General features: G+C 44.8%; 2 protein-coding genes across 3 annotated transcripts; both read right to left on the bottom strand.

Annotated features, from left to right (window-relative positions):
• Positions 1-1,932: 1,932 nt before the first annotated feature.
• tmem245 (transmembrane protein 245) lies at positions 1,933-14,098 on the bottom strand. Of its 2 annotated transcripts, XM_037452738.2 has the most exons (18): positions 12,994-14,098; positions 12,072-12,189; positions 11,193-11,288; positions 10,602-10,709; positions 9,764-9,952; positions 9,511-9,680; positions 8,717-8,740; positions 6,885-6,989; positions 6,717-6,799; positions 6,535-6,625; positions 6,351-6,449; positions 6,128-6,259; positions 5,833-5,955; positions 5,510-5,655; positions 5,313-5,413; positions 5,048-5,222; positions 4,273-4,467; positions 1,933-4,186 (listed from the first exon to the last, which is right to left on the bottom strand). In XM_037452738.2, exons 1-18 carry the CDS (start codon positions 13,591-13,593, stop codon positions 4,138-4,140), a joined length of 2,604 nt encoding a protein of 867 aa, XP_037308635.1. In that variant the 5' UTR covers positions 13,594-14,098; the 3' UTR covers positions 1,933-4,137. The 2 variants fall into 2 exon arrangements, with proteins under 2 accessions (XP_037308635.1, XP_037308636.1); XM_037452739.2 differs by lacking the exon at positions 8,717-8,740.
• A 1,178-nt stretch (positions 14,099-15,276) lies between these two features.
• Positions 15,277-18,267, bottom strand: LOC119196935 (DOMON domain-containing protein FRRS1L). Its single transcript, XM_037452741.2, has 5 exons — positions 17,622-18,267; positions 17,159-17,243; positions 16,717-16,855; positions 15,679-15,925; positions 15,277-15,597 (listed from the first exon to the last, which is right to left on the bottom strand). The coding sequence occupies exons 1-5, from the start codon at positions 17,824-17,826 to the stop codon at positions 15,425-15,427; spliced, it is 849 nt and encodes a 282-aa protein (XP_037308638.1). The 5' UTR covers positions 17,827-18,267; the 3' UTR covers positions 15,277-15,424.
• Positions 18,268-23,553: the final 5,286 nt, after the last annotated feature.

Here is a 23,553-nt window from a genome sequence, read left to right on the forward strand (position 1 = left end):
TGTGTGTGTGTGTTTAGCACTAATCCCCAGTCGAACAGCTTCCTGTTTACTAGGACAAACAGATGAGAGATTCCTCGCTGTTGGACACACAGTGGACTAGCGTAGACTGACGTCAGATCAGTGTGCCCCTGCGTCTGTTTGGACAAAAGAAGCGTAAAAGCTTTTTTTTTTTTCTTCTTTTTTTTTTTAAAGCTTCTTTTCAACAGAACCAAGTGTCTCTGCTCTCCGGAGCACATATCCATGGGAGGAAAGGAAGCCTGGGACGCCGTTGTGACAATACCCGAGATGTTGCATCGATGTGATGTTGGAGACTTAATCAGGGACGGAATGATAGTCTGCAGAGAGCCGAGGTGAAGATATGAACCACAGATTTACAAAGGGCGAAACAGCAGGAGACATATCTTAATCCATCACCACATATCTCCCTGTGCAAGCTCACATGCAGTATTCCACCAGACATATCTCGGTGAGCCAGACAGCTAAAGAGTTGCGTCAGCGTGTCGTTTTTATTTCAAACCTTCTTCTTTTTTTCATTCGTTTTTTTTTTTTTTGTATCACGGGTGATTTCATGAACGGTTTCAACCATTTGGGCTACCTCCAGTGGGGGAGGGGTTTACACATAGGACACTGCTTGATCTTCGTTGTGGACACGATGGTGTGAGAAGCCCGTCGTGGAAGATGTACATGGGGTTATTTGGATTGAGTGAAAGAGGAATGGTAACGGTTGATTTCGATATTTTGGGGGTGGGCGGGGTTTGAAGTTAACTGACATGTCCAGGCTTCCACACTGAACTGATCCAAATGTAGAAAATAAAGGTGGAAAGGTTTACAGAACAATACGAGGAAAGGTGTTATTTTCTGCCTGTTTGTCTCTACACACACAATAATACACAAACGAAAGGTGTGTTGCCATTGGGTGTTTCCCACCAAGAGGCCCTGTGTGTATCCCTGAGGCCTGACAAACGTCTTGAATGCATTTCCTTGCACAAAAATCACTCTGAAATTGTCCTTCTGTGTCCCTGTGTGGGCGATACGGCTTCTTTTTCTGCACACAATGTCTCAGGAACACATGAATCTCCTTCAATTTGGCACAAACCTCAATGTGCACCAACATATGTACTCATGGTGATTGTGGTGGTAAATAGTTACAGTGAATATTCCCTCCCATTCATGAACAGTATGTCAGGGTCTCTCATTTTAGAAGCCAAATGTCAAAAGGTCAATCTTCAGTTTGTCTCCTTCCTGCTCCTTGATGGTTCTGTTTGTGTACATGAAACAAGAAGCATCTCACTGGTTTATGAGCTGCAGACTTCAGATCCGGAGCCTTTGATCCGAAGAACTGGGTCAGAGCCCAATCCGACTGCAGCCCGCAGGGAAACTTCTAAGAAAAGACGGAATATTGAAGCATATTCAGAGGAACAGATGGATTGGGAGACTCAGATGTGTGTCCATCTAATTGGGTTGTTTTCTTATTTCATTGATGGTTGTTTGTGAAACCAGCATCATAATATACAACCATAAGATGCGCTCAATCCATTTCTTCAACAGACCCATGTGGAATTTTTGCTGGTTCTATTGAAAGTCTCAGATGATGTAATAACAGTAACATTGTTACTATGTGCAGTTATTACTGCTACTTTTGGTAGGTGATTGTATACTAATGAGTAGGAGTGCAATATTTTTGTAAGAATAGGAAGATGTTTTAACCGATTTCTTCGTTTGACTGAACATATTCTGGTGTTACCTCGGAAAGACATATTGAGGAAATTCCTTTTAGACAAACAGTTATGCTTAAGTTAAGCTTCTAGAAGCCTTTGAAGTGTGAACCTGTGAGACGGTGACCAGCATTATCACCCTGTGAAGCTTTGACCGAGGTCATTTTCTAAACCATTTCTTCTGTCTTCCTGTGAATTCAATTATTTGAGTTTCAACAGTACAACATTAAATGTAATGGAGCTAAAAAAAATGGAGTTGAAAATAATGTACTTCATTGCTACATTTTTGAAATGTGTAATCTGAATACCATGTTTATAACGTAGCTTTCTGTGTGTTTGATATTTATTCTGCCCATCTGCACACGGCCCTGCTGGCACCTCCTGCAAAGTGTGTGTGTGTGTGTGTGTGTGTGTGTTTCCACAGAAAGCCTTGTGTTCTCAGTTAAATCCTCCTCTCTGGGGCAGGGGGCCACTTCGCGAGGGGCCCCTAGTTAAAGGGTGTGATCAGACAGTTTATAAACTGGTAGCAGCAGCAGAACGATGAACAGTGTTACCAGTTAAGGTACACAACTATGACCTCCCAAATATAGTACGACTTTATGACATTGTACTTTTACCTTTTTATGACACAGTGTCTTTCCTTTAGGACTTTTTGACCTTTTATTACTTTACCATGATCTTGATATTACTTTTCATGACTAATTTTGTATGACATGATCTGGCATTTTATAGGACGACTCACTGGCTTGTTATGGCCTACTATACAATGTGTACACATTTTAATATTATTTTAGAGACAGTAAAGGGAGGCATTTTGAACATTTGATAACAGAATTTATCGCTTTACTTTTGGGACTTTTTTTGTATAGTTCAGCACTTTTATGACATGCCTTACTATTACTTTTGATGATATATTATACCTTGACAGGACAAGAAAAGATTTTAAGGACCGCAGAGATAATCATTGCTTTTTGAAGCCTGCTCTCGCACCAGGACGTCGTGTGAAAACATCCTTAGAGAAGCGTACCGTTTGGGACAGAACGTTATTTCACTCCTGCACCATGATTCTTTGTGCAATGTTGCAATACGATACATCTTCTTGACTTTTTTGAACACATACCTTTTATGAACTTCAGGACTTAAATGTTTAGTTGTGGTATTTTAAAATCAATGTATAGTAGAGGGAAGTTTAATAAGTAAATGGTTTGAATTCAAAGTTGCAGTTAGTCTTGTATAGAAAAGGTTGTAAAATGTGTCTTTAACGTACTTCATCATTAATGCATATACTCTGTACTAAACTACCCAACAATAGAGTATAGAATCAGCAATAAGGATCTCAAGAAAACCTATTTTGTAGCAATTCTGTTTATTTAAGTGAATATCCGTTAATTAAAAAAATAATGATAGCAACAGTATCAAACACAAACTGCAGTAATTAGTTGAACATGCCAACCGTTGCTAAACTTAACCCTTGAACACATCATAGCTCCTTCAGACAGCGAACGCAGCAGCAACGGAGGATCGATTTGATGCACAAATACACAACAATTCAAGTAACAGCTTCATACTCTGTGTTTAGAAAAGTGCTCCGACTGTAGTTTAAGTGAAGAGTGCGGGAGGAGAAACGATTCATACATTCAACATAAGGGATATAAAACTGGGATGAAATCGCGTGATGGGGTGACCATCAGCTCACAGAAATACTCAGCGAGGCATCAGTCAGATCATTCTGAACGTAACCATGCTTCAATCCGGACAGAGCAGCTAAGCACGTTAGAAACCTAAAGGTTAGTTGCATGTGCACATGTAAAAACATTTAGGGGGGGGGGGGGGTCCTCTTCCGATCACTCAAGCCTGATCGACACATAAGGTTAAACTGTACTGCACACCATGTGACCTGAAGCCACGGTGTGCAGGGTGGAAATCAGGGGCATCGCCGATTCATTTTATTGGCAAAAGACTCTACTTGTCTCTTCAAATTCAGTGTTAAAATATATAAATATATAAATCTCTGTATATTTCTATTATGTGTACGGTTCACCGCTAACCGCACGGTAACTTTAGGCATCTTTAAACACGGTGAAACTCAATTCAGGCGCTGGAGTTCTGCGGGCTGATGTGCTCAGTCATTCATCATGGTGGTGCCCGATGGGGGGGTCGCGATCAACGCTCGCCACGGCCCTTTAATGCGAGCGGCTGGTGCCATGCTGCTCAGACGAGCTGCCCAGGCCTGCGTACAGCATCAGCATGGGGGGGTGGGGTGGGGTGGGGAGGGGGAACCAGCCGCACCGCCACTGCCGCCGCCTCTCCTCCGTCCGGGGCGGACCTCTGCAGAGCCGGGTGGCGCAGGGCGGGGCTTCGGGGGGGGGTTGGGATCACTTCCCTCATGAGGAAACAGCCAGTTTTCACACCGGTCCCGCTCTCACTCACCACTCTTTTTCAGGACAGTGGGGGTGGAGTCGTTGACGGTCCTAAGGGGGACCAGGCGACAGTGGTTCAGTAAGTTTGCCGTAACACCGCATCAGCTCTTTGAAGGCGGGTCCGATTTAGGCCGTACCTGATTTGGTTGAGCGGCCAGCTGGAGTGCACCGGGGTCGGCGCCGCCGAGCTGGGGCTCATCAGCATGGCGCTGTAGATGTTGGCTGCAACGACCAGGACGCAGAGGAGGATGGGCCCGATGATGGCGCCCTCCAGACCTAGATAGTATGCGCCGCCCGCCACTGCCAGGCCCGTCAGATACGGGTGTCCCCCCCTGAGACGAACCCAAGGAAACAGATCAACATTAAGAAAGTGCCTTGTAGAAATCAGGATGTTTATATTTAAAAACCTAAAAGCACACAAAACCTTAAAAGTTTTCTATATTACCGTTCAATGTAGACATTAAAACATCCCTAAAGATTATTGGATTTAATTGTGTGAATACACCATCACAGGTGGCCATTCATTTACAAGCTATCCAAAGTGATTATTGCCACATGCTGAAATCCAGGCCATAACTGCAAAGCATATTTTGGAAAAAACTAAAAATGACATGGAAGAGAAACTCAACATGGTGATATGTAATGTTTTTCTATAGTTTGTGTTCCCATTCCTTAAGCCTAACTGCTTATCCTTCTGACACCTGATCATAACCTAACAAACTTTAATTAAACCCTGACCATGAAGCGCTGTCTGTGTCTTTTTCCATTATGTCTCATCAAACGGATGATCAATTCTAAAACTGACACACTGTTAATAGATTTAACCGACAGAATGGTTTTCCTTTTTTTTTACTCTGTCCATCAAATGGCTCAAACACACAAGCTGGTAGCTCCGGTGTGGTCCGTACACACCCTGATATGTCGGAGTAGATCGCTGTATCTACAAAGTAGGTTGGGAGCAGGTGGCAGATGAGCAGCAGCAGGGCCTTGACCCCTTCGCCCTGCACCAACCACAGGTCACACACCGCCGGCACTGCTGCCCAGTAGGTTCCCAGGAACGGCACCGCGCCCAAGATGGAGGCCAGAGCTTCAGGTCGAGGGTTGGAAAACACAGAAGGGGGCTCAGCGGGTGCAGGTAGAAGCGACGACACGCTCCTCCAAGAAGACGCAGACTCACCAGAAGGAATGAAGACTATGCTGATGCCAAACATGGTGTGAGTGAGCCAGGTGTAGAAGCCGTAGAAAGCGGCCATTTTCAGAGAGGCGTCAAACACTCCTCTTGAAAAACCATCACAAACACACACACACACACACACACACGGTCAGAAATAATGTCCCTTAGATCGTCTAACTAGTTTGTGTGCGTGTGATTACCTGATGGCTTCTTCTACAGACTGGCCGATGATATTTGAGGAGGGTCCGGGCTGGGAGAGGGGCGTCAAGCTGATCACCCACTTAACGGGTTTGTAATATTCGCCACTGGAGCTCAACAGGTAGAAGAGAGTGGTAAGGAAAATCACCTGTGTGTAAAAACAACAAACGGTTACAATTAAGGGCTGAATAAAAACATTTTAGCTGTGCTACCCAGATTGTGAATGGATATATGGTACCAGTTAAACTAATTCAAACAAAATAATAAATATACAATAAATAAATAAATATACTACATATGTGTCGGATGGTTTAGTGTTGCGTACCAGACTCAGGACAAAGTTGAGCAGAGCCGTGCCGCTGTGGAACAAGACGGTGAGGAGAGTCGTGGTGGTGGAGATGAGCAGGCCCAGATTCCTACTCATTACCACCCATAAGGACTCCACGATCTTTAAAAATAAACAACCGTAATAAAAATCTGTAAACCAATCAGGGCCACACAACATTTTATCAAAATCAATACAGTGATTCTTGCACACATAATATTTGATTTAACAGCCCCGATGCAAAATGTACTCAAATCCTCACGTGGAAGATGGCATCAAACACGGTGACACTTACAGACAGCAGAGTCTGAATATTCTCCTGCAGGAAGGAGGCGATGTCCTTCCAGTCAAGGATTTCGCCCAGCCAGCTGTTTCCCCTCTGCACCAACAGCTTCTGGCCGCGCAGCCGTCCAGGGTGAGTCATGTTCTGGGAGAAGCATGGAATGTTTCAGCTCTGCTATTTTTTTTTTTTTTTAAGAGGATAAATCTCTCCCAGAAATTGGATGGACTCGACTGACCTTCACAAACCAGGAGTGGTATAATCGGTCCCAGAGCTCCAACACCTGTTTCTCGATCACAGCGGTGTTGTTCACCTTATCACCCAACATCTTTTGGAGCTGCACAAGAAGAGAAAGCTGTGTGTGAGAAGAAATACATGGAAAATACGAAAATACACAGTACAAGCCTCATCGTTGATCTTACCTTTTGTGTTATCCACTCTCTACCGTGTTGATGAACGTTAGTAGCAGCTGAATTGAGAGCCTTCTGCACCACACGAGCCTCTGGAAGCCAACTGGAGGAAGGTGATGTACGAAGAATTTGCAGAGAAATGACCAACACGAAGGCAAAAGAAAAAAAAAAGAAAAAAAACAGAGACGTCGTACTTGGCCCATTCGGGATGGTTCGACACGGTCTCGTTGATGAGGTTACTGGTTACGTCGATGATGTGAACACTTTCATGGTGAACCTAGACGGACAGAAGTCACTTTGCCGTCAGCAGTGCCTCTGAAATGCAGTGAAGTGATTCAAAAAGAAACAAAAAGCAGTGGTACCATAGCGGTGAGCAGCAGCGCCATGAGCAGGGTCCCCGTGACCAGGAGGAAGATGATGAAGATGCTGATGATTTTATCCAGAGATCGCTCCAACCACACGATCATCTACGCACAGAGAAGAAGATATGGAGGAAAGGGGGGTTGGGGGGGGGGGGGGGGGGGGGGGTAGATACAGAAAGTGAGCAGACGTCTGAAGAGGTCAGAAACACAGTGATGAGACACATGGAGACACCTGTGTCCGTCCCCCAGGGGAAGAAGCCTCTTTGGGTCTAAACGCTGCCTCCTTGGGCCCTGAGAAAAGCGAGGAGAGCATGCACACATCCTTGCACTAATAGTTGGAAACATGCAAGTGAAAAACTACCAGCCGTGTGCTCTGAATGAATGACATCCAGTATCTTTTATTTTACAAATTGTTGCAAGTCCGTCCAGTCTTTCAAAGTGAATTCTAGAATAAAGCGGTGGTTGTGGTAGGTGACCATTGACCATCTCTAAGAACGTGGATTTACTGGCAGGGGGACTGATGTGGATCCAGTACAGCAACAAAAAAATGGAAACCCCACATCAGTTAAAATGACTAGGCACATAACTACGTCATTTAGTATGTTGATTACCAATTAGAAAAAATCCCCATCACTTAATGCAATACAAAACCAATAATAACATTTCAGAGAGGCCACACAGTCGGTGTTTGTAGTTCCAATACAGCAGAAAGGTACCTTAAATATCATGAAAACGTACAGAACTAACACATCAAGCTATATTCACATGTCTCAACATTGCACCCAAACACCTCATGGTCTCAACAAAAACAACTTCTTATGCTTCACCATTTTGCCCTCAATTCCCAGAGCCGATGTACAATTACAAACCAAACCACAACATGCCCTTAGAAGGGTCCAATGACTCACTTTACCCTTTTTCTTGCACCTAGATAAGATTATATTCAAGTTAGATACTCAGGCATCCATCTTTAAACATGTCTCATACGTAATAAATGTGCATTACTATTACTTATTGGTTTCATGTCTAAAAACCAGCCATGACCAGGATCCAAGATCTGAACCTTTAAAGAATAAGGCCAACAATAAATAACAACTCTCATGAAGACAGAAACCAACGACATGTTAGCTTCTCTCTCAATACTTACTTTGGCTACACATGGAAACCTTGTTGGTGGGATACATTTCTTTTCGGTTTGGGTTTTGCTTTAAAAGCTCAGTTTCTGATGTGCTGACCAAATACAAAACAGTTCCTGTATCATAAAGCAGTACAACAAAGAAAAGAGAAGGCTATTTCTGCCCACATTACTTTTGATTTAGTGCTACTTCATATTGACAAACTGTTAGGCGTTTCCATTGTTTTGTCCATCCCAACTCTCCTGCATAAAGTGTCAAAAAGTGATCTAATCTCTGCGGTCCAGTCAACATACATTTAGAATCAGAAACACTGCCCTCTCCAAACGCTCAGCCCTGCTTCGTCTTCATCAGTCACCTCTCCATGCAGCCCACACACACACACACACACACACACACACTCAAGCAGAAGCTCCCAGTTAGACCGCAGCAGGGACGGTACGACCGAGGCAGAGGGACCAAAGAGTCCCGCCTCCCCGGCCGTAGCTTCCTGTCATGTTAAAGCATGACTCGGGAAAGCAGGGAAGACGTGTGGACAGGATGAAGCGGTGATGATAGTGGATGGGTAAAGCGCCAGTCCAAGCTTCACACACACACGCACACACACAGTCACACATGTACGTGTCGCCTTAGCGCTCCTCTCACTTTCCCTCATGCACACTCTCTGTCTCTCGGCACTCTGCTGCTCCGAATCATTACCTGCTTGTTAAGCCAATGCCAGAGCTTGGGGAGGAGACAAAGAGACATTGGGAAGATTATTTTTTGGAAAGACCTGTGCAGCAGTCATCACATACACCCCGACTGGGTACAGGCCAGGTGCGATCAGGAAGTTGAACGTGGCAGGCGGGACTTAACTACAATGTGTGAATGTGGACTGGCACAGTGGGATGCAAATCATTGGGATTATAAACAAACAACGGATCTACGACCAGGAGAAAGATCTCGTGTGTCACCTGTGGCTCCAGATCGGTCATGGCGAACGTTGGCAAACAGTTGCCTGTTCATACATCCAGCAGACGTGGATCACAGCAGCTATTTAATTGAAGTCTTTAGGAGATATCTGTTCACCAGCTAGTTTCTAACTTTGTCGGGAGTTGGATCAAAACATAGAGCAGTTCATGTAAAAATATTGATTGGTACATTATAATCTGCTTTGATATAAGGACAATTGAGAACAGTTAGCATCTGAGAAATAAGCACCAGAGCTCAGTTGGTTAGTTTATGGCATGCCCTTTTGTCCTGTGCAGTGTCAAGAGTCAAAATAAATATGTGGTTTCACGTTATGTTTGTTGGTTTCTGAGGGTGTTTACATATATGCAAAATGCCCCGGAGGACGGCTGCAACACAAAAGACAAATTGTCAGGAAAAGATGCCACGCAGTGAGCAAAGCCAGTCTGACCATAGTCCGTGTTACAGAAAAGGTGTGTGCGCCAGGATGAGCGTTTGTGCAATCAAAAGAGAGGAGGAAGGAAGGACCGCGCCGACGGCGTTACCTTGGTGTCGATACGCAGCAGGAACTGAGCCAAGCCTTTGATCGGCCCGGGCAGGAGGGCCCCCTCCCGCTCGCGTCCAAGCTTCCCCAGCACCGCCCACCAGGAGACCACGGTCCGCTCTGCAAAGCCCTTCAGGCCGAAGTGGACCACCAGCTTCTTCAGCACCCACACTACGGCAGAGACGCAACTGTAGTCCGCGTGCAGCGGGGCGAGAAGCGCTCCAAGGGGGAGGGTTTGTGCATGTGCGCGTTACCGGCCACGGGGATCGGCAGCAGCTGGAGGATCCAGAGGTTGAGCCAGACCTGAACCAGCACAATGGCCCACAGGAGGAGAATGAAGTAGATATCGCTGGCTCGCTGGGCGCTCTTCTCATTCTGGAAGAGGCCGGCCGGTAGCGAGCGAAAGCCGCGAGGGAGCCCCGGCGTGGAGGGGAGGGGGCCACCTAGGCAGGACGATGGAGGAGTCGCCACAGGAGGAAGCACATAGAGGAAGAAAAAAAGATGTGTTGTTCAACCGGTGGTGAAGCAAAGCAGAAGCGTCTCAGTTCCTCCAACGGCTACTGTGGGCCGTGCCATTAAGGTCATTAAAAACAGAAATGTGTTGTGCCAAACGATTGATTTCTCCAGTGAACAGCCATGTAATAAGTGGGCTAATGACCGGCGATGGGGGGTGGGGGGTCCTTTCTGGGGTAATAGATTGTGTAGAACAGTGGTTCTCAACTTGTCTGGCTCCGGGACCCACCCATCACCCCTTACTGACAAGCCGCGACCCAAATTGTTCGCGCTAGCGGCGTCGACGGGAGGGGGGGGGGGGGGGGGGCGCTAGCAGTGTTGACGGGTGGTGCCTTCGCGTTCTAATTGCCGCGCTGACTGAAAACATGGACGGGTGAGCCGAAAACAAAAAACGACACACCGCTGTCCCTTCAAAATAAAAGCACAGGATGAAACTTTTTTATTTTTTTTTATTTTTCCATGCTAAGGCCCGCGACCCACTACAAACGGGTCCGCGACCCACTAGTGGGTCGGGACCCACCAGTTGAGAAACACTGGTGTAGAACATGATGAACGGAGTCGGAAAGGAGCTTTTCTTACCTGTAGTCGGGTTTTCACTTGGCCCAGTTTTCATCTGAAGGTTGCTACACGAGATCGCCATGTAAATAGTATTAGCAGCAAAAGACAAAACCTGCCCCGACAGCTCTCCTGGGGGGAGAGACACAACATGAGCATTAAACAGTACTTTTTCTTTGTGTATCCTACATTGTCTCATGGACCAAACTGTCCTTATAATAAATAACTGGGAATAACTGGTCACCTCGAGTTGCTCTTGTTTCAGTAAAGCTGTATCAAGATCATGCATCACTTAACCTACAAACTGGTTGAGCTCGAACGACAGGAGAACAATGAGAGGGAAGAGTGTTGTTCCGCTGCTGAAAGAATCTCGTTGAGCAGCTGGCGCAGCATTTAAGTTCATTTTGATTGACAATGATTTTACTTTTAAACCAATTGTTTCGGGAATTTTCCAACAGTCATCATTTAAATAGTTTAATTCATACAAAACCCATTTACCACCACTATATATATATGTATATATATTATATATACACATGAACGCCCAGGGGACAGGGTATAGAGACGTCTTACTGTGACACGTGTATACCGATGTGAACGCTCATGAGTATTCACCTCTGCCCGGATCAGGTGGTTTCTCTTGGGAGCCCACGATGACAAGTATGACCACGACCACGAATAAGGGAACTCTCCACGAGCCGGTCAGAGACACTACCAAAAACAAGAATTAAAAAAAAAGAGGGAGAAATCATCTCAACTGCATGATACTTTGATACATTAGTTTATATTTTTGTGCACAAATAGTGCAGCTGAAGACATATATACACATACATACAGGATTTGAATATCGTGCAAAAGTTCATTTATTTCAGTAATTCAACTTAACCGTCTACCAGTATGCTTCCTTCAGCAGACAACCTTCATGGAGATGCTGACCTCATTTCCCAGCAGGACTTGGCACCTGCCCACACTGCCAAACATCTTCTGAGATTTTGAATTTGGGGTTTTCATAAGCTGTGTGCCATAATCATCCAAAATGATATCAAATAAAGGCTTGAAATATCTTACTTTGCTTGTAATCAGTCTATATAATATATTAGTTTCACCTTTTAAGTTGAATTACTGAAATAAATTAGTTTCACCTGTATTAATCATTGAGATATGAATCGACCACACGTGCGCAGTCATGTGAAACGCAGAACGTGTTCTCAATAGCACGCAGTCATTTTTAACCTTTCACACTGGAAGGTCAACTGCTCTTTTCGGCACGCCTTAAGTGTGCTAAAAATACTGCTGACTTTATCATCTTACTTTGCAACACTGCACTTCTCTCGTATCTCACTTTTGGAAAAACATCATCTCTTTTCCGGCTACCCATCGAGTAGGCAACATTTGGAGAAATCTTCCATCTTTGGAATTTGAATAAAAGCACCGGAATGACAACCAACATGTCGGAGCAGCCTCTCCGGGCCGCACCTCCTTCCTGACACTCACCTATGTAGAAGAGAAAAATGGCCCAGACGGGAAGAGCCACGGCCCTCAGGTAGTGCTCAGTGTGAGGGCCCCACTTGAAACAAACTACCAACAAGTAGCCAAACACCAGAGTGCACACCTGAGAGGGAACAAGAAGCACAGGGGCACGATGGGACAGGTGGAGGCGAGAGTGTATGGGTACCATCGTACTAATCTTGTAACTTATGCTTCATCAATACTTTTTACGCAATTGTTTTTGTTTCAATGTGGTTAGTGTTTATAATTAATACTTGTTGCCCTTCAGTTCTGAGGGGATGTTTGGGTTGACATTTAGTGTTGTAATCATGAAATACTTTTCAGGGCTTCCCGGACTTCTGTTAGCCGACAGCATGAAATGTGATGCTCGTGTGCAATAGCTGCTCACAAAAGGTCTTTGCTGGTTTCACTACACAAAGACATTTCTCAATGTAATTTAATCCCGCGTCCTCATCCTATTTTTGGACAAGGGCCCTGTGTGAGTCCACCTCAGCATTCAGAGAAAGGACAGACCGTCTGAGGAGGGACATTTAATACAATTTGTATCCAGTCAAAGCGCAGCTGGACTCAGACCCCTGCAGCTGCGTAGGATTAATGAAGTATTGATCCGATCAGGCGCTGAAAGTGCACAAAATGTAATTACCTAGGATACAAGATACAACCAATTGTGAGACACATTCAAGGAAATGCAATTCAAACTATTTGCAGCGATTTCTTAGACTCCAATGCTTTCAATTTAGTATTATTAGTTATTGACTATTGATAAAGCATCTAAATGATGATGATTGTGGGTTAATTTTAATTAAGCTAAGGCTGCAAATAACAACCGTTATTATTATCATTATATACGGGTTGGGGAAGGAGGCCAGTGGCCGGAGCTGCTTCACTCACTCACTCACTCACTCACCCACACGGTGTGGAAGTAGTCCAGCGCGGCCCCGATGACCCCGCAGACGTGCCCGAGGATCACCTGCATGCCGACCACGCTCCAGAACAGGTAGAGCAAGTAGACCAGCGGCGCCCCGGCCCCGATGACCAGCAGCACCGTGAGCCTCTCGAGCACCATCCTCCCCATCGCCTCCACCCCGTGGTTCAGACACCACACGGGGATCAGCAGGGTCCCCACCACGATCGGGGTGCCGGTGTCCTGCAGGCCGCTGAGCCACGAGCGGCCGAGCCGGGCCAGCGAGTGCTTGAACGGGTGGAGGAAGGTGCCGCAGAGCACCGCCCAGAGCAGCGGGCGGAGGAAGGCCTCCAGGATGAAGTAGACCAGGACCGAGGCTCCGCAGCAGATCGCCACGAAGATCATCGCCCCCGTGTTGTAGAAGGCCTGCTTGATGTTTTTGTCGAACTTCAGCGACGACGGCTGGGTCAGCAGCTGGCTCACCATGCCCACGGCCGGCTGGACGCTCTCGGGGAAGAAGACGGAGCGAGGCCGCTTCGTGAGAGGGCTTTCCCGGGGAGAGACGCGGGCGGGCTCCGGCGTCGGTTCCTCCTCGTCTGCCATGTTGATTCCGCCCCGGTGTTTTCCTTTTTTTTTTAATCCGAGGGAAGTCCACTTTCTTCTTCTACTTGTTTTTAATGGTCAGCGAAACCGCTTCCGGTGCGTTACTGCCACCAACTAATCTGGGGAGTAGCGCAGAGATCCATAATAAACTAACTAAAGGAAGCAAATAAATATTGAATAATTCTCCAGTCATTTCTATTAGTCCTGTTCACCCTAAATACTGTAAAAGGAAGGATCCAATATTTGTTAATAGGATGTTTATTTCGTGCATGACTGATTGTTTCCAATCGATCTTGGTCCAATGTTTTCAAACTTCTCTCTATGGTGCATGTTTCATAGTGTTATTTCCACCATAGTGAATGGAGCATTAATTACATCTTTCTCCTCTTCATAGACACCATAATGCCACATTGTGTGCACTATTTGCAATATTTGCAAATTAAAAATGAGTGCGTAGAAAGCAGCACCCTTGAAGCAAAGCTCGTTGTTGAATGTTACAAAATCTTGATTTTAATAACATATATATATAACATTGTTCTTTTAATTACTCTAAAAAGTCTCTGTTAAGCGATTCAATTTTTGTTTCAAACTGTTATTCATTTAATCTCTTTTTTATTTATTCATTTTATTTTTTCTTACAGTTTTTCAAATGAATGTTGCAGGTAGTACGTGATTGTTTCCCTGAAAGACTATTCATAACATTTCTTCACTACAATCTAAGGTTACATGTTGCCTTTTCAACATACAGATGTTGTGATACCTGTGTCCTCAATGGTACTTATATTCTCCTAATTGAATATTATCATTTCTCATTAAAAGTAATCTCATATGGCATGATACTGTTTCACTTACTCATCATGCACATATACTGTGTTGTGGATTGAATTGTCATTTCTTTACTTTTATTGATAATAAATACAACCACAAAACCTTATTTCAGTTGGGGGTGTTTTAGCGTATCCAATGTTTTGATACAGATTAAAAGGCTACAGGGACGGCCTTGGGAGGGGGGGGGGGGTCACATAATTCCATGTCCATCAAACGGTTCAATCCACAGTTTGCTTCCGTGTGTTATTGCTTGCAACATTAACTCATTTAGCAGCCTCTCTGTCTTTAAAACACAGTCACAGTGCCCTGTTATTAATAAACACACCCAACAGAGAAACCAGGGTTGATCCTAAAAATGATCACAGAAATGATGTGAAAGTTCAGCCAAACATGAGACAAACAAAATATGTTTCACATGGTAAACATGTAGCTAGAACCTTGGAGACTGTATTTTGTGATGAGTTCTTTGCAAACAACCAACAAGGAAGAGACAGAAAGAGTTTGTGCAAGCAGCTGAGAACTGCTTGTTTTCTTCTGTCCGTTCTGTTCAACATGAGACCCTATTTTCTCATCATTGTTCAACAGAGGGTTTTTGAAGCCACTTTACAGATCTCTCCGTGCATGCAGTATTTAAAAGACTTGTGGGATTTATTTAGTATCACATGTAGTTCTCATATATTTGAAATACTTGGAAGCTATGATAAATACTGAAAATAACTGGCCTATGTTTAATAAAACTCTCTAGTCAGACCTCTTACTTTGTACCGACACCATTACATGAAACCTTTACAGTATGGGTTTAGTAGTTTGTCATTATTTTTATGGGTTCAGAGTAATGCTATGATACAAGTAGTATACGTTTTATTGTGTTTAATATATTTTATAATGTCTCTCTGCACAAAGTGCACAGTTGAATGTGGTATCACAGGTAGACAACTTATTTATTGCTGCTTCTCTTCCTCTCTTCCTCTCTTTTCTGCATAATGTGGTCCGCTGTGCTTCGCTATGGCGTTCCCATTAGTAAGTAAAAGGTGAGGGCCACTATGAGCAGTAAGCAGAGGGGAGAGTTGAAGGTCTGGTAGGCCGTAGAAGGCATGAAGATGTCCTCGTACTTATAGATGCTGATCATGTGGTCACTGACGGGCGGATTGTCGATGTCGTGCCTCGTGATGGAACCTGTCGGAAAAGGCAAGACGACCGTGAGACGAGATGAAAGAGATGAAAAAAACGACTTGATGCTGAAACGTGTTCGATCACCTTGTATGGCAGGTCCCCAAGCAAACAGGTAATACCATGAAAGGTGCAAGTCTACCAGTGTTTCCTCTCTGGGGACATATAAAGGCCGTTTAAACCGGCACGTCACCCGGTTGTTCTCGAAGACGCCCTCCTCGTCTCTTGCAGGGTTTCTTTTTATTTCTTTGGCCCACTGGCCGACATTGTAGAAGTGATGAATCCGTACACGTCCGTTATCGTCATGGACACAGCCCATGACATCGTCTCCTCCCTGAGGAAACAAGAGAAATATATAAAAGGTTTAATTCTGCCACAAAATATAGGTAAAGTTACTGCTTTTGTTGTGTGGTAAGCTACATTGTTTTGTGCCAAAGAACTTCCACACAATGAGACTGGAGTCACATGAGATTGTTTTTGATCTACAACTGATTCTTAAACTTTTATAAATGGGTTTTTGTAATGCACACACTGTTTTTCTTTGAATGGATGCCAGTCCACCACAGGGCTTACACATAAAGACGGACAACCATGGTTGTTTCTGTGTCGATTTTATTTATTATTCTATTTTGTATAAATACATTAAACCAATGATTCTCAAACCATTAGATGTGTGAACCCTAAAATTGAAAAATGATTTCTTACAACTATCAAATACCAACAAATTTTGATAATTTTAACCAAAGACTGACTTTTCATTTCCAGTTTATGTTTGAAAAAGTGACCCCATTAAAGAAAGTAGCCAATATTTCAAATTTAAATGGCAGGAGTTAAATGGGAGGAAAGTTGATATAATTTTGTGTACCCTTCCATTAAACAACTTGTAAGCACTCATATTTATTGTGAGTGCCGTAGAAGGATTTCAAGTGTTAGCATATAGTGTGTTAAAGGCTGTTTAACTTCAGGCCAAAACAAGTTCAAAGAAAACAATGTAAAAAATGGGCGATTGCTGTAAAATGTTGCTTCATTTGCCCCAGAACCATGTGTTCATTAGAGCTATGCATTTGGTCTGAAGCAACTTATTAAAGTGAATATAAAATCTGTCACAGTTGTGCAGCTGCTCACCATTTTCTTGTCAGATGAAAAACCTACAGCCACCCAGCCGTCCGTGTCTGAACTCATCTCGTACTCAACATCTGTCCCGATGCGGCGATAACTCAGAAAGTAGTCACACGTTTCTGCATCGCACCCTGGCTTCCCGTATCTGTACATCGGCGAATACATAGCATCACTTTGAAGGCACTTATCCATGGCAATGACAAATCCATTTCATTTGAGAAGACGAGATCCACAATATTCACAATCCCTTGATGACAGAAGGACCAATCTGGGGCACTTTCTTTAAGGTACTCTTACTTGTGGTTTTCATGGAAAAAATACAACATAGATGAGAAGATAAGTCAATGTTCAGCTCTAGCTTTAGAATATCAAGCTTGGCCATCAATGATAAAACCTAAAAGTTGTGCTCAGAAAGGGAGAGCTGGGGAAAGAGGTGTCCCTCTCTGACCTGATGCAGCCTTTGGTTACTCCACAGTCGACGACTTTGATCTTGGCAAAGGGATCCACTGGTGGGGCCGTGGGGAACGGATAACCTGCAACACGCACAATCCGCACCTCGTTGGTTCCACACAACGACATTTGACGTTTGTTTTCAATACAATCAAAAGGCCAACTACGGGGAGGCCATCTGCACTCTGTGCGTGTATGTGTATGTGTGTGTGTGTGTGTGTGTGTATGTATGTGTGTGAGAGGTGGAGGGGGGCAGCTACCACCGGGGAACTGGCCTGGGTCCTGAAAGGCCCTGCACTGTGCAGGTTGGACGCAAAACCAAACGAACAGCACATGGATCACTTTATCGTCTTACAGTTTTTGTTCAATTATCGGTTCAACGTGAACAAGTCACACCAAGTCTGTCTTTAGCTCTCCACGCGAACCGAACCCACCGACTGTGGGTCGCGGTAGATCCTTACCGTCATCGGACAGGTATTTGGACTCCAGGAACTCGGAGGCGAAGGTGCCGTAGGAGTCCTTGTGGGGCTCCTGATGCCCCGGCTCTCCGTGCTCCCCGTGGCCGGCCCGCAGGGCTCCTTCGTCGGTGGGGCTCGGTGCGACCCCCCACCATCCGCTTTGGAGCAACAGCAGCAATGGCTCCACGAAGCTCCGCAGGAAAATCATGCCCAAATAATGACAATAGAAGAAGAAAAAAAAGCGAGGAAACGACTAAACCGACTTGAAATCAAATCGGATCCTCATTATTGTTTGGATTTCGGTATCTTCGCAGGTATCCATCACAGCGTCACTGAAATAACCCCCACATCCCGATGGCCTGTTTGGTTGTTTATTCGCAGGTTGGAGGGGGAGACACGGAGGAGGGGGGGGATCCGCGCCGATGACCGTGTGAATAAGTATCTAATCCGATCCTAAATTAGCCATTATTGTAATCGCGCCATCTAATTCAGCTCGACGCCCGTAATCCTCTTTGAAATCCGAATCTAGATGCCCGGCAGTGGTCACAAATCACCGCGTATTTTTCATTCGCAGTATTATTATTGGCCGGATGAATGGTTTCTTCCGGCCTGCCTCTCTTCCCCTTCGCAGTCCATCTCTGTAACATCCAATGAGGAGGCGCTACGTGCCACGACCAGGATCAATCAATTGGGAATTTGAATAGCGATCAGAGGAGTAGTTCGGTGATGTGGAGTCTCTGGATCGCATCCCATGTGCCGCTCACAGTCGGGCCACAGATGAGCAAAAAGCAAGAAGAGGCTTGCATGAAATACGATGAAAAAGGACAGAAGGTGTGGAAAATAAGTGGCACGTCAAAGATGTTAGTCCTCCGATGGAGACACTAAAAAAATAATTTTCTGTAGATTTCATCTACTAAATCCTCCTACTTTTTAAAGTGTGCTACACTGCAAGTAATGCATTTCTTAAAGAGAAATCCAGCTTTAAATCTAAATATATTTGGATAACATCAATGTAATCAGCCAACAAAACACCAAACATTTTTTATTTACCAATTGCTTTTCATTTAAACATTCTTAATTTCCTGCTGCATTATCTTTGATGAAAAAGTAAACACGGCACGTAGCTGACAATACGTGTATTTGCAGATCCAAAATTAAAGCTATTCCTTATATGCCCTCTCTGAAGGCCTTGTTTGAATGCTATTGTGCATCTCAGCTTGAATGTGAATATTTTGTACACAACATCCCGGTGTGTCTCATTCCAACTGTCACTGAGTTCACTATTAAGAAGTGACTCTGCGAATCTACAGAACTGGTTCCTTATGCATTTTTATTCAACTGAACAAGAAAAAAAACATCCTTGAACTTCAACTAGAGTGCATCATGTCTTCTTCAGTGGTTGTACACAGTGCTTCCACTGGATGGTGGTATAAAGCCACGCTTTGAGCATCATGTTCGGATCTGCTTGGGAAGTCCCTTCTAATACAAATACACACGTTTTTCACATTTCACTTTCTAACCCACGCACAGCAGAAACTTGCTAAAATCCTGGAATGCCTTTTAGGTTACACAAAAATGTCTAATATACTTATTTGACTTTCAGGAAAAGTAAAATGATGAGCAAAGACATCGTTAAAAGTACTACAGTCACTCCAATACTGTGCATTGCATCCAGATAACCTAATCATTTAGAGCATACAACTGAATTTGTGGTTAAAAAATACAGAAAATAAACAGAATAAGTCTAAAGTCTAAATATTACAGAGTTATCAATATAAAGTATATATTATATGTAGTATATTTTTGGACCGTGTCCAGTCATCATCGTCCTCAAATCTCCTCAATACTTAATATTTTATGAGTCAGTCCGACTGTTGACACTCTCAGAACAGTGAAAGTTAAACACAACATCTCAAAGGAATTTAAATTAGCATCAGCATCCCAATCTATTGATACTATACTCATAAATAAAATGTATGTAAATAAGCAGTATTTAATTGGTTTTATAACAAAACACACAATAAATCATATGAAATGCTTCATCACACTGATTTATTCACAAATAAAGCCTGTTTAATATACAGAGTTACTATCATTGCTTTTTAGTACAGGAACAGTAGATGACGGAGAAAAAGTAAACCTGCTATGAATGTCCGTATCCTCCAGGTGATGCTGGTGCAACATAATCTGAGACTCATTTTTGTTGTTAGACAACAGGAGTTGTGGATGTTTAGAAATAACAGCTGGACATTTTAAAATGTGTAACAACCACAACAATTTCAATCACACACGTATCACACGTTTCCCTACATTGTGTAGCATGTCTATGTGCATGTGTGTGGGCTGCATGCCTGCATCCACGCGTCTATGTTAAACATGGGGTTTTTTATTTATCATACTTTTGCACATGCATGTGTTTATACACAGGAGTGTGTGACCTTTAACCCTTCCTCTCTTAACACCATCTCTCTCTGCAGAAACAAATCAACCTGATCAATTGCTCCTCTTGTTTTCGATCCACCCAATTATCCCTCGCTTATCCTCCTATTATTTCCTCTTCCAACACCCGACGCCCTCTCTGCCCCCCCCCCCCCCCTCTCTCTCTCTCGCTAGCTTTTCTCTTTCCCTTTCCTTCCCAATTACAATTCTGTGTAGGGGGCAATGCACGCTGGGTAATGAGGGTCTCTGGGCGTAGCAATCTTATCTTAATAGCCTTAAAGGGCCACTCATTACCACAAACACTCATTCTGTCTCTCTCTCACATACACACACATACACACACACACCTATCCACGCACATCTGTCCTGGCACATCACGCCACAGAGATAGATGGAGTGACATACAGAGAGAGTGAAGAAGTAGGACATAGTGAAAGAGAGAATGAGACAGGAGAGAAGGGGATAGTGGGAGAGAAGCGATGAGGAGAAGGTGAGGAAAGCAGGGTGTGTAGGTGTGGGGGGGGGGGTCTGGTAAATGTCAGCAGTATGTCTCCTGGGCCAGAGAGATGAGTTGGTGACAGGAGAACAATGGCCACTGGATCCATTAAAAAACACAGCTGGAATGAGTACACGTCTGCTGCTTAGCCATCAGCTGGCACACTTCCAGCGATCATATGTCCGGACACACAAGGTAAGCCAAGGATGTAAATGAAGATCAACAGCCATGTGGATGGGTCAATCAGGGTCAATAACAGCCTCAGAAGACTGGGAAGGCCGATCCATCGAACAAATATCTCACATATTCATATGTAATCTGCCACCGCTTCCTCTCGTCCCTTCAATTCACAGGATAAAGCCTGCGGGTTTCCACGTGTCACTAAAACCAACAACCAGTGGATACAGCTTATTCATCTGTGCCATTGCTGTTTTTTAAATTTTTTTAATTATTATTTACAAATGCATAAATGACACGTTTAAGAGTGAGGCTTTCCTTAAAATGAGGACTGGGTTTGTGACAGATCAAATTGTTTAAAGAGTCTTCATATTGCTTGAAAATAAGCATAATCTGGAACGACTTTTGCATCAGGCGTTCATCATGATCGGTGGTTAATATGTAAGATTTGCAGAGGGGTCCTTTTTACTGCACCGCAGAGCTACAGAAATAGACCCATAGGTTTTGTCTTGTTTTGGCATCCAAACTCAATGTTGGATACCTCTCACCTCATTATCTATCGCAGAGTCGCTTGATCACTTATCGACTCACCCCTTCGTATAACGGCAAGCTATTACCTGTGTGTCTGTCAGTCTCGAACTCTCTCACACACACACAAACAGTCATAAAGCGGGTCTGTGATGTAGCTGCGGGGCCCCCCACCCTCAGGGCTTCATTTAGGAGTTGTCAGAAATCACTTTACTCACAGAGGACAATAAACACTATTGGCATGCTCTTCTGTCTGCAGTGCAATTGCACCACCTCCCCCCCCATCATCATCACACCCACAAAGACACTTAAAAGACTTCACGACTGTACGCTTATTTCCTCACGTGGGAAGTTAAGGGTCGGACATGAACAGAAGCATGTCTGACTTTGTCTTATTTGCACGTTTGGTTTGGTTTGTGCAGTTTGTCCGTTGGGGTCCCTCTGTGTACCGAAGGCTGAATGCTTCCATTGTCCTGATGAAATGTTTACTTTGGAGATAAGGCGGCCCAGATGAAGCATCGATCAGCCCTTATTAAACACCTACACATGTGGTTACACACATGCTCACACGCACACACATTTTGTGGCTACATGCTCAAACTCAGCCACATGCAGACGTGCAACTGACAAACACAGGAAGAAATATTTGTGGGTCTGAACGTGTCGATTCAGCCTCTTTTTACGTCCTTCTCCTGCTGTGTGAGTGACTCTAAAAGCTGGTATCGACAGCTGACTTAAAATGCTTGTTGTCAGTAGACTTATCCATTAAGCTGTGACACTACTCTCTCTCTCTCTCTCTCTCTCTCTCCCCCTCCACATACACACGCCGACTGGCCGGGGCCTTAAGCAGTGATTATGGTGTTGGTCAGTGGGAGCTGGGGGCTGCTCCGTCATTAGCTGGTTAATCAGAGCCTTGCTCCAGGTTAAGCTCCCCAACCTCAAGAGATAGGCTGATGAGCTGAGAGCCGTGCTGCCCGGCCCGCCGTTCTCGGGTCTGGGCTCCGGCGGCTCCCCTGGCCCCTGCCCACTCTGACCAGTAATCTATAACGTTCCCCCTGAGCAAAGGGGGGGGGGGGGGGTGGCTCAGCCTCCTGGACAAGTCTGACACACCATGCATGGTAATGAGACGCACACAAAGTGACACACTGTTACACACACACACACACCTGTTCGCACCCGCACCTACCACTGATGCAGTGTGTGAGCAAGCATCACTGAGTTTCTATGAGTTTGATCTGCCCGGCTTCCAAGGGAGGTGTATTTTTTAGCGAAAGCACTCCAGAAACAAGCGGGTCCCTCTGTGTTTTACCCCTTAGCGGTGACCTTGGCTTAATGACTGATGTGATTCGACATCTAAATGCTACCCTTGTCCATGGAGTGCAATAATACCCAGCTCAGCAGAATGAGTATATAATGACCACAGGGACCGCTTCAAACAGAAACTATTCACACTCATACACTGACACATTCCCACGGGGCAACAGGGACCCTCCAGAGGGGTGTATCCCAACCAGGCCTCCCATTGGTTAGCCTCCTCCATCCAAGAGTCCCCTGTGAGCTCATTAGCCCAAATCATAACCACTTCCCCATGTCTGCTTTACATGCTCCATCCATCGCCACCCGAGCACCCACATCCTCTCCATCAGGATCGGATGAATGTGTGTGTGTGTGTCTTCGGGGGGGGGGGGGGGGGGTCAGTGACTGCAGGAGTTATGTGTGTTTAAAGGACAAGGAAGGTTGGAGAGCCCTGTGAGCCCTCCAACATTTCCCAGTGGACTCTGCAGACCCCAGCAGTGCAGAGAAGAGCGAGCGCAGGTGAGGGGGGGGGGGGGCATTAGAGGAGACAACCAGGGGTAAAACGTACAGAAGGAGGTGAAGAAGTATGTTTCCCAGGTGATGAACGGTGACCGGGTTTTAGTTTGCGGCCCCTGTACGTGTGTGCTGGGTGACCCACATGGGTTGTGAGGAAGATAAGGGGGAAGGAAGCTCAGGCAGTTGGGTAAAGAAAAATTTTAAATGAGTGTATGCTCCAGACATAGGAAGGACCCCAGAGGACCATAGAATGGGATGAGACAACAAAGAGCCCCATCATCAGTGTAGTGAATGGATCTGTCCATCTCTCCCTTTCATATCACACGCCGCTCTCTTCTTTTTTCAGCATCTCTGCCTCCCTTAATCAGCCTCTCATTGTGCCATTAGCTGAACCTGTAGCTGAACCCTTAATCAGTGGCTTGGCACAGACAACATAGCCATCCACGGCCCATGTCACACACCTACACACACATACACACACAC

Source organism: Pungitius pungitius, chromosome 11, assembly GCF_949316345.1.
Source record: "Pungitius pungitius chromosome 11, fPunPun2.1, whole genome shotgun sequence".
Taxonomy (NCBI): Eukaryota; Metazoa; Chordata; class Actinopteri; order Perciformes; family Gasterosteidae; genus Pungitius; species Pungitius pungitius.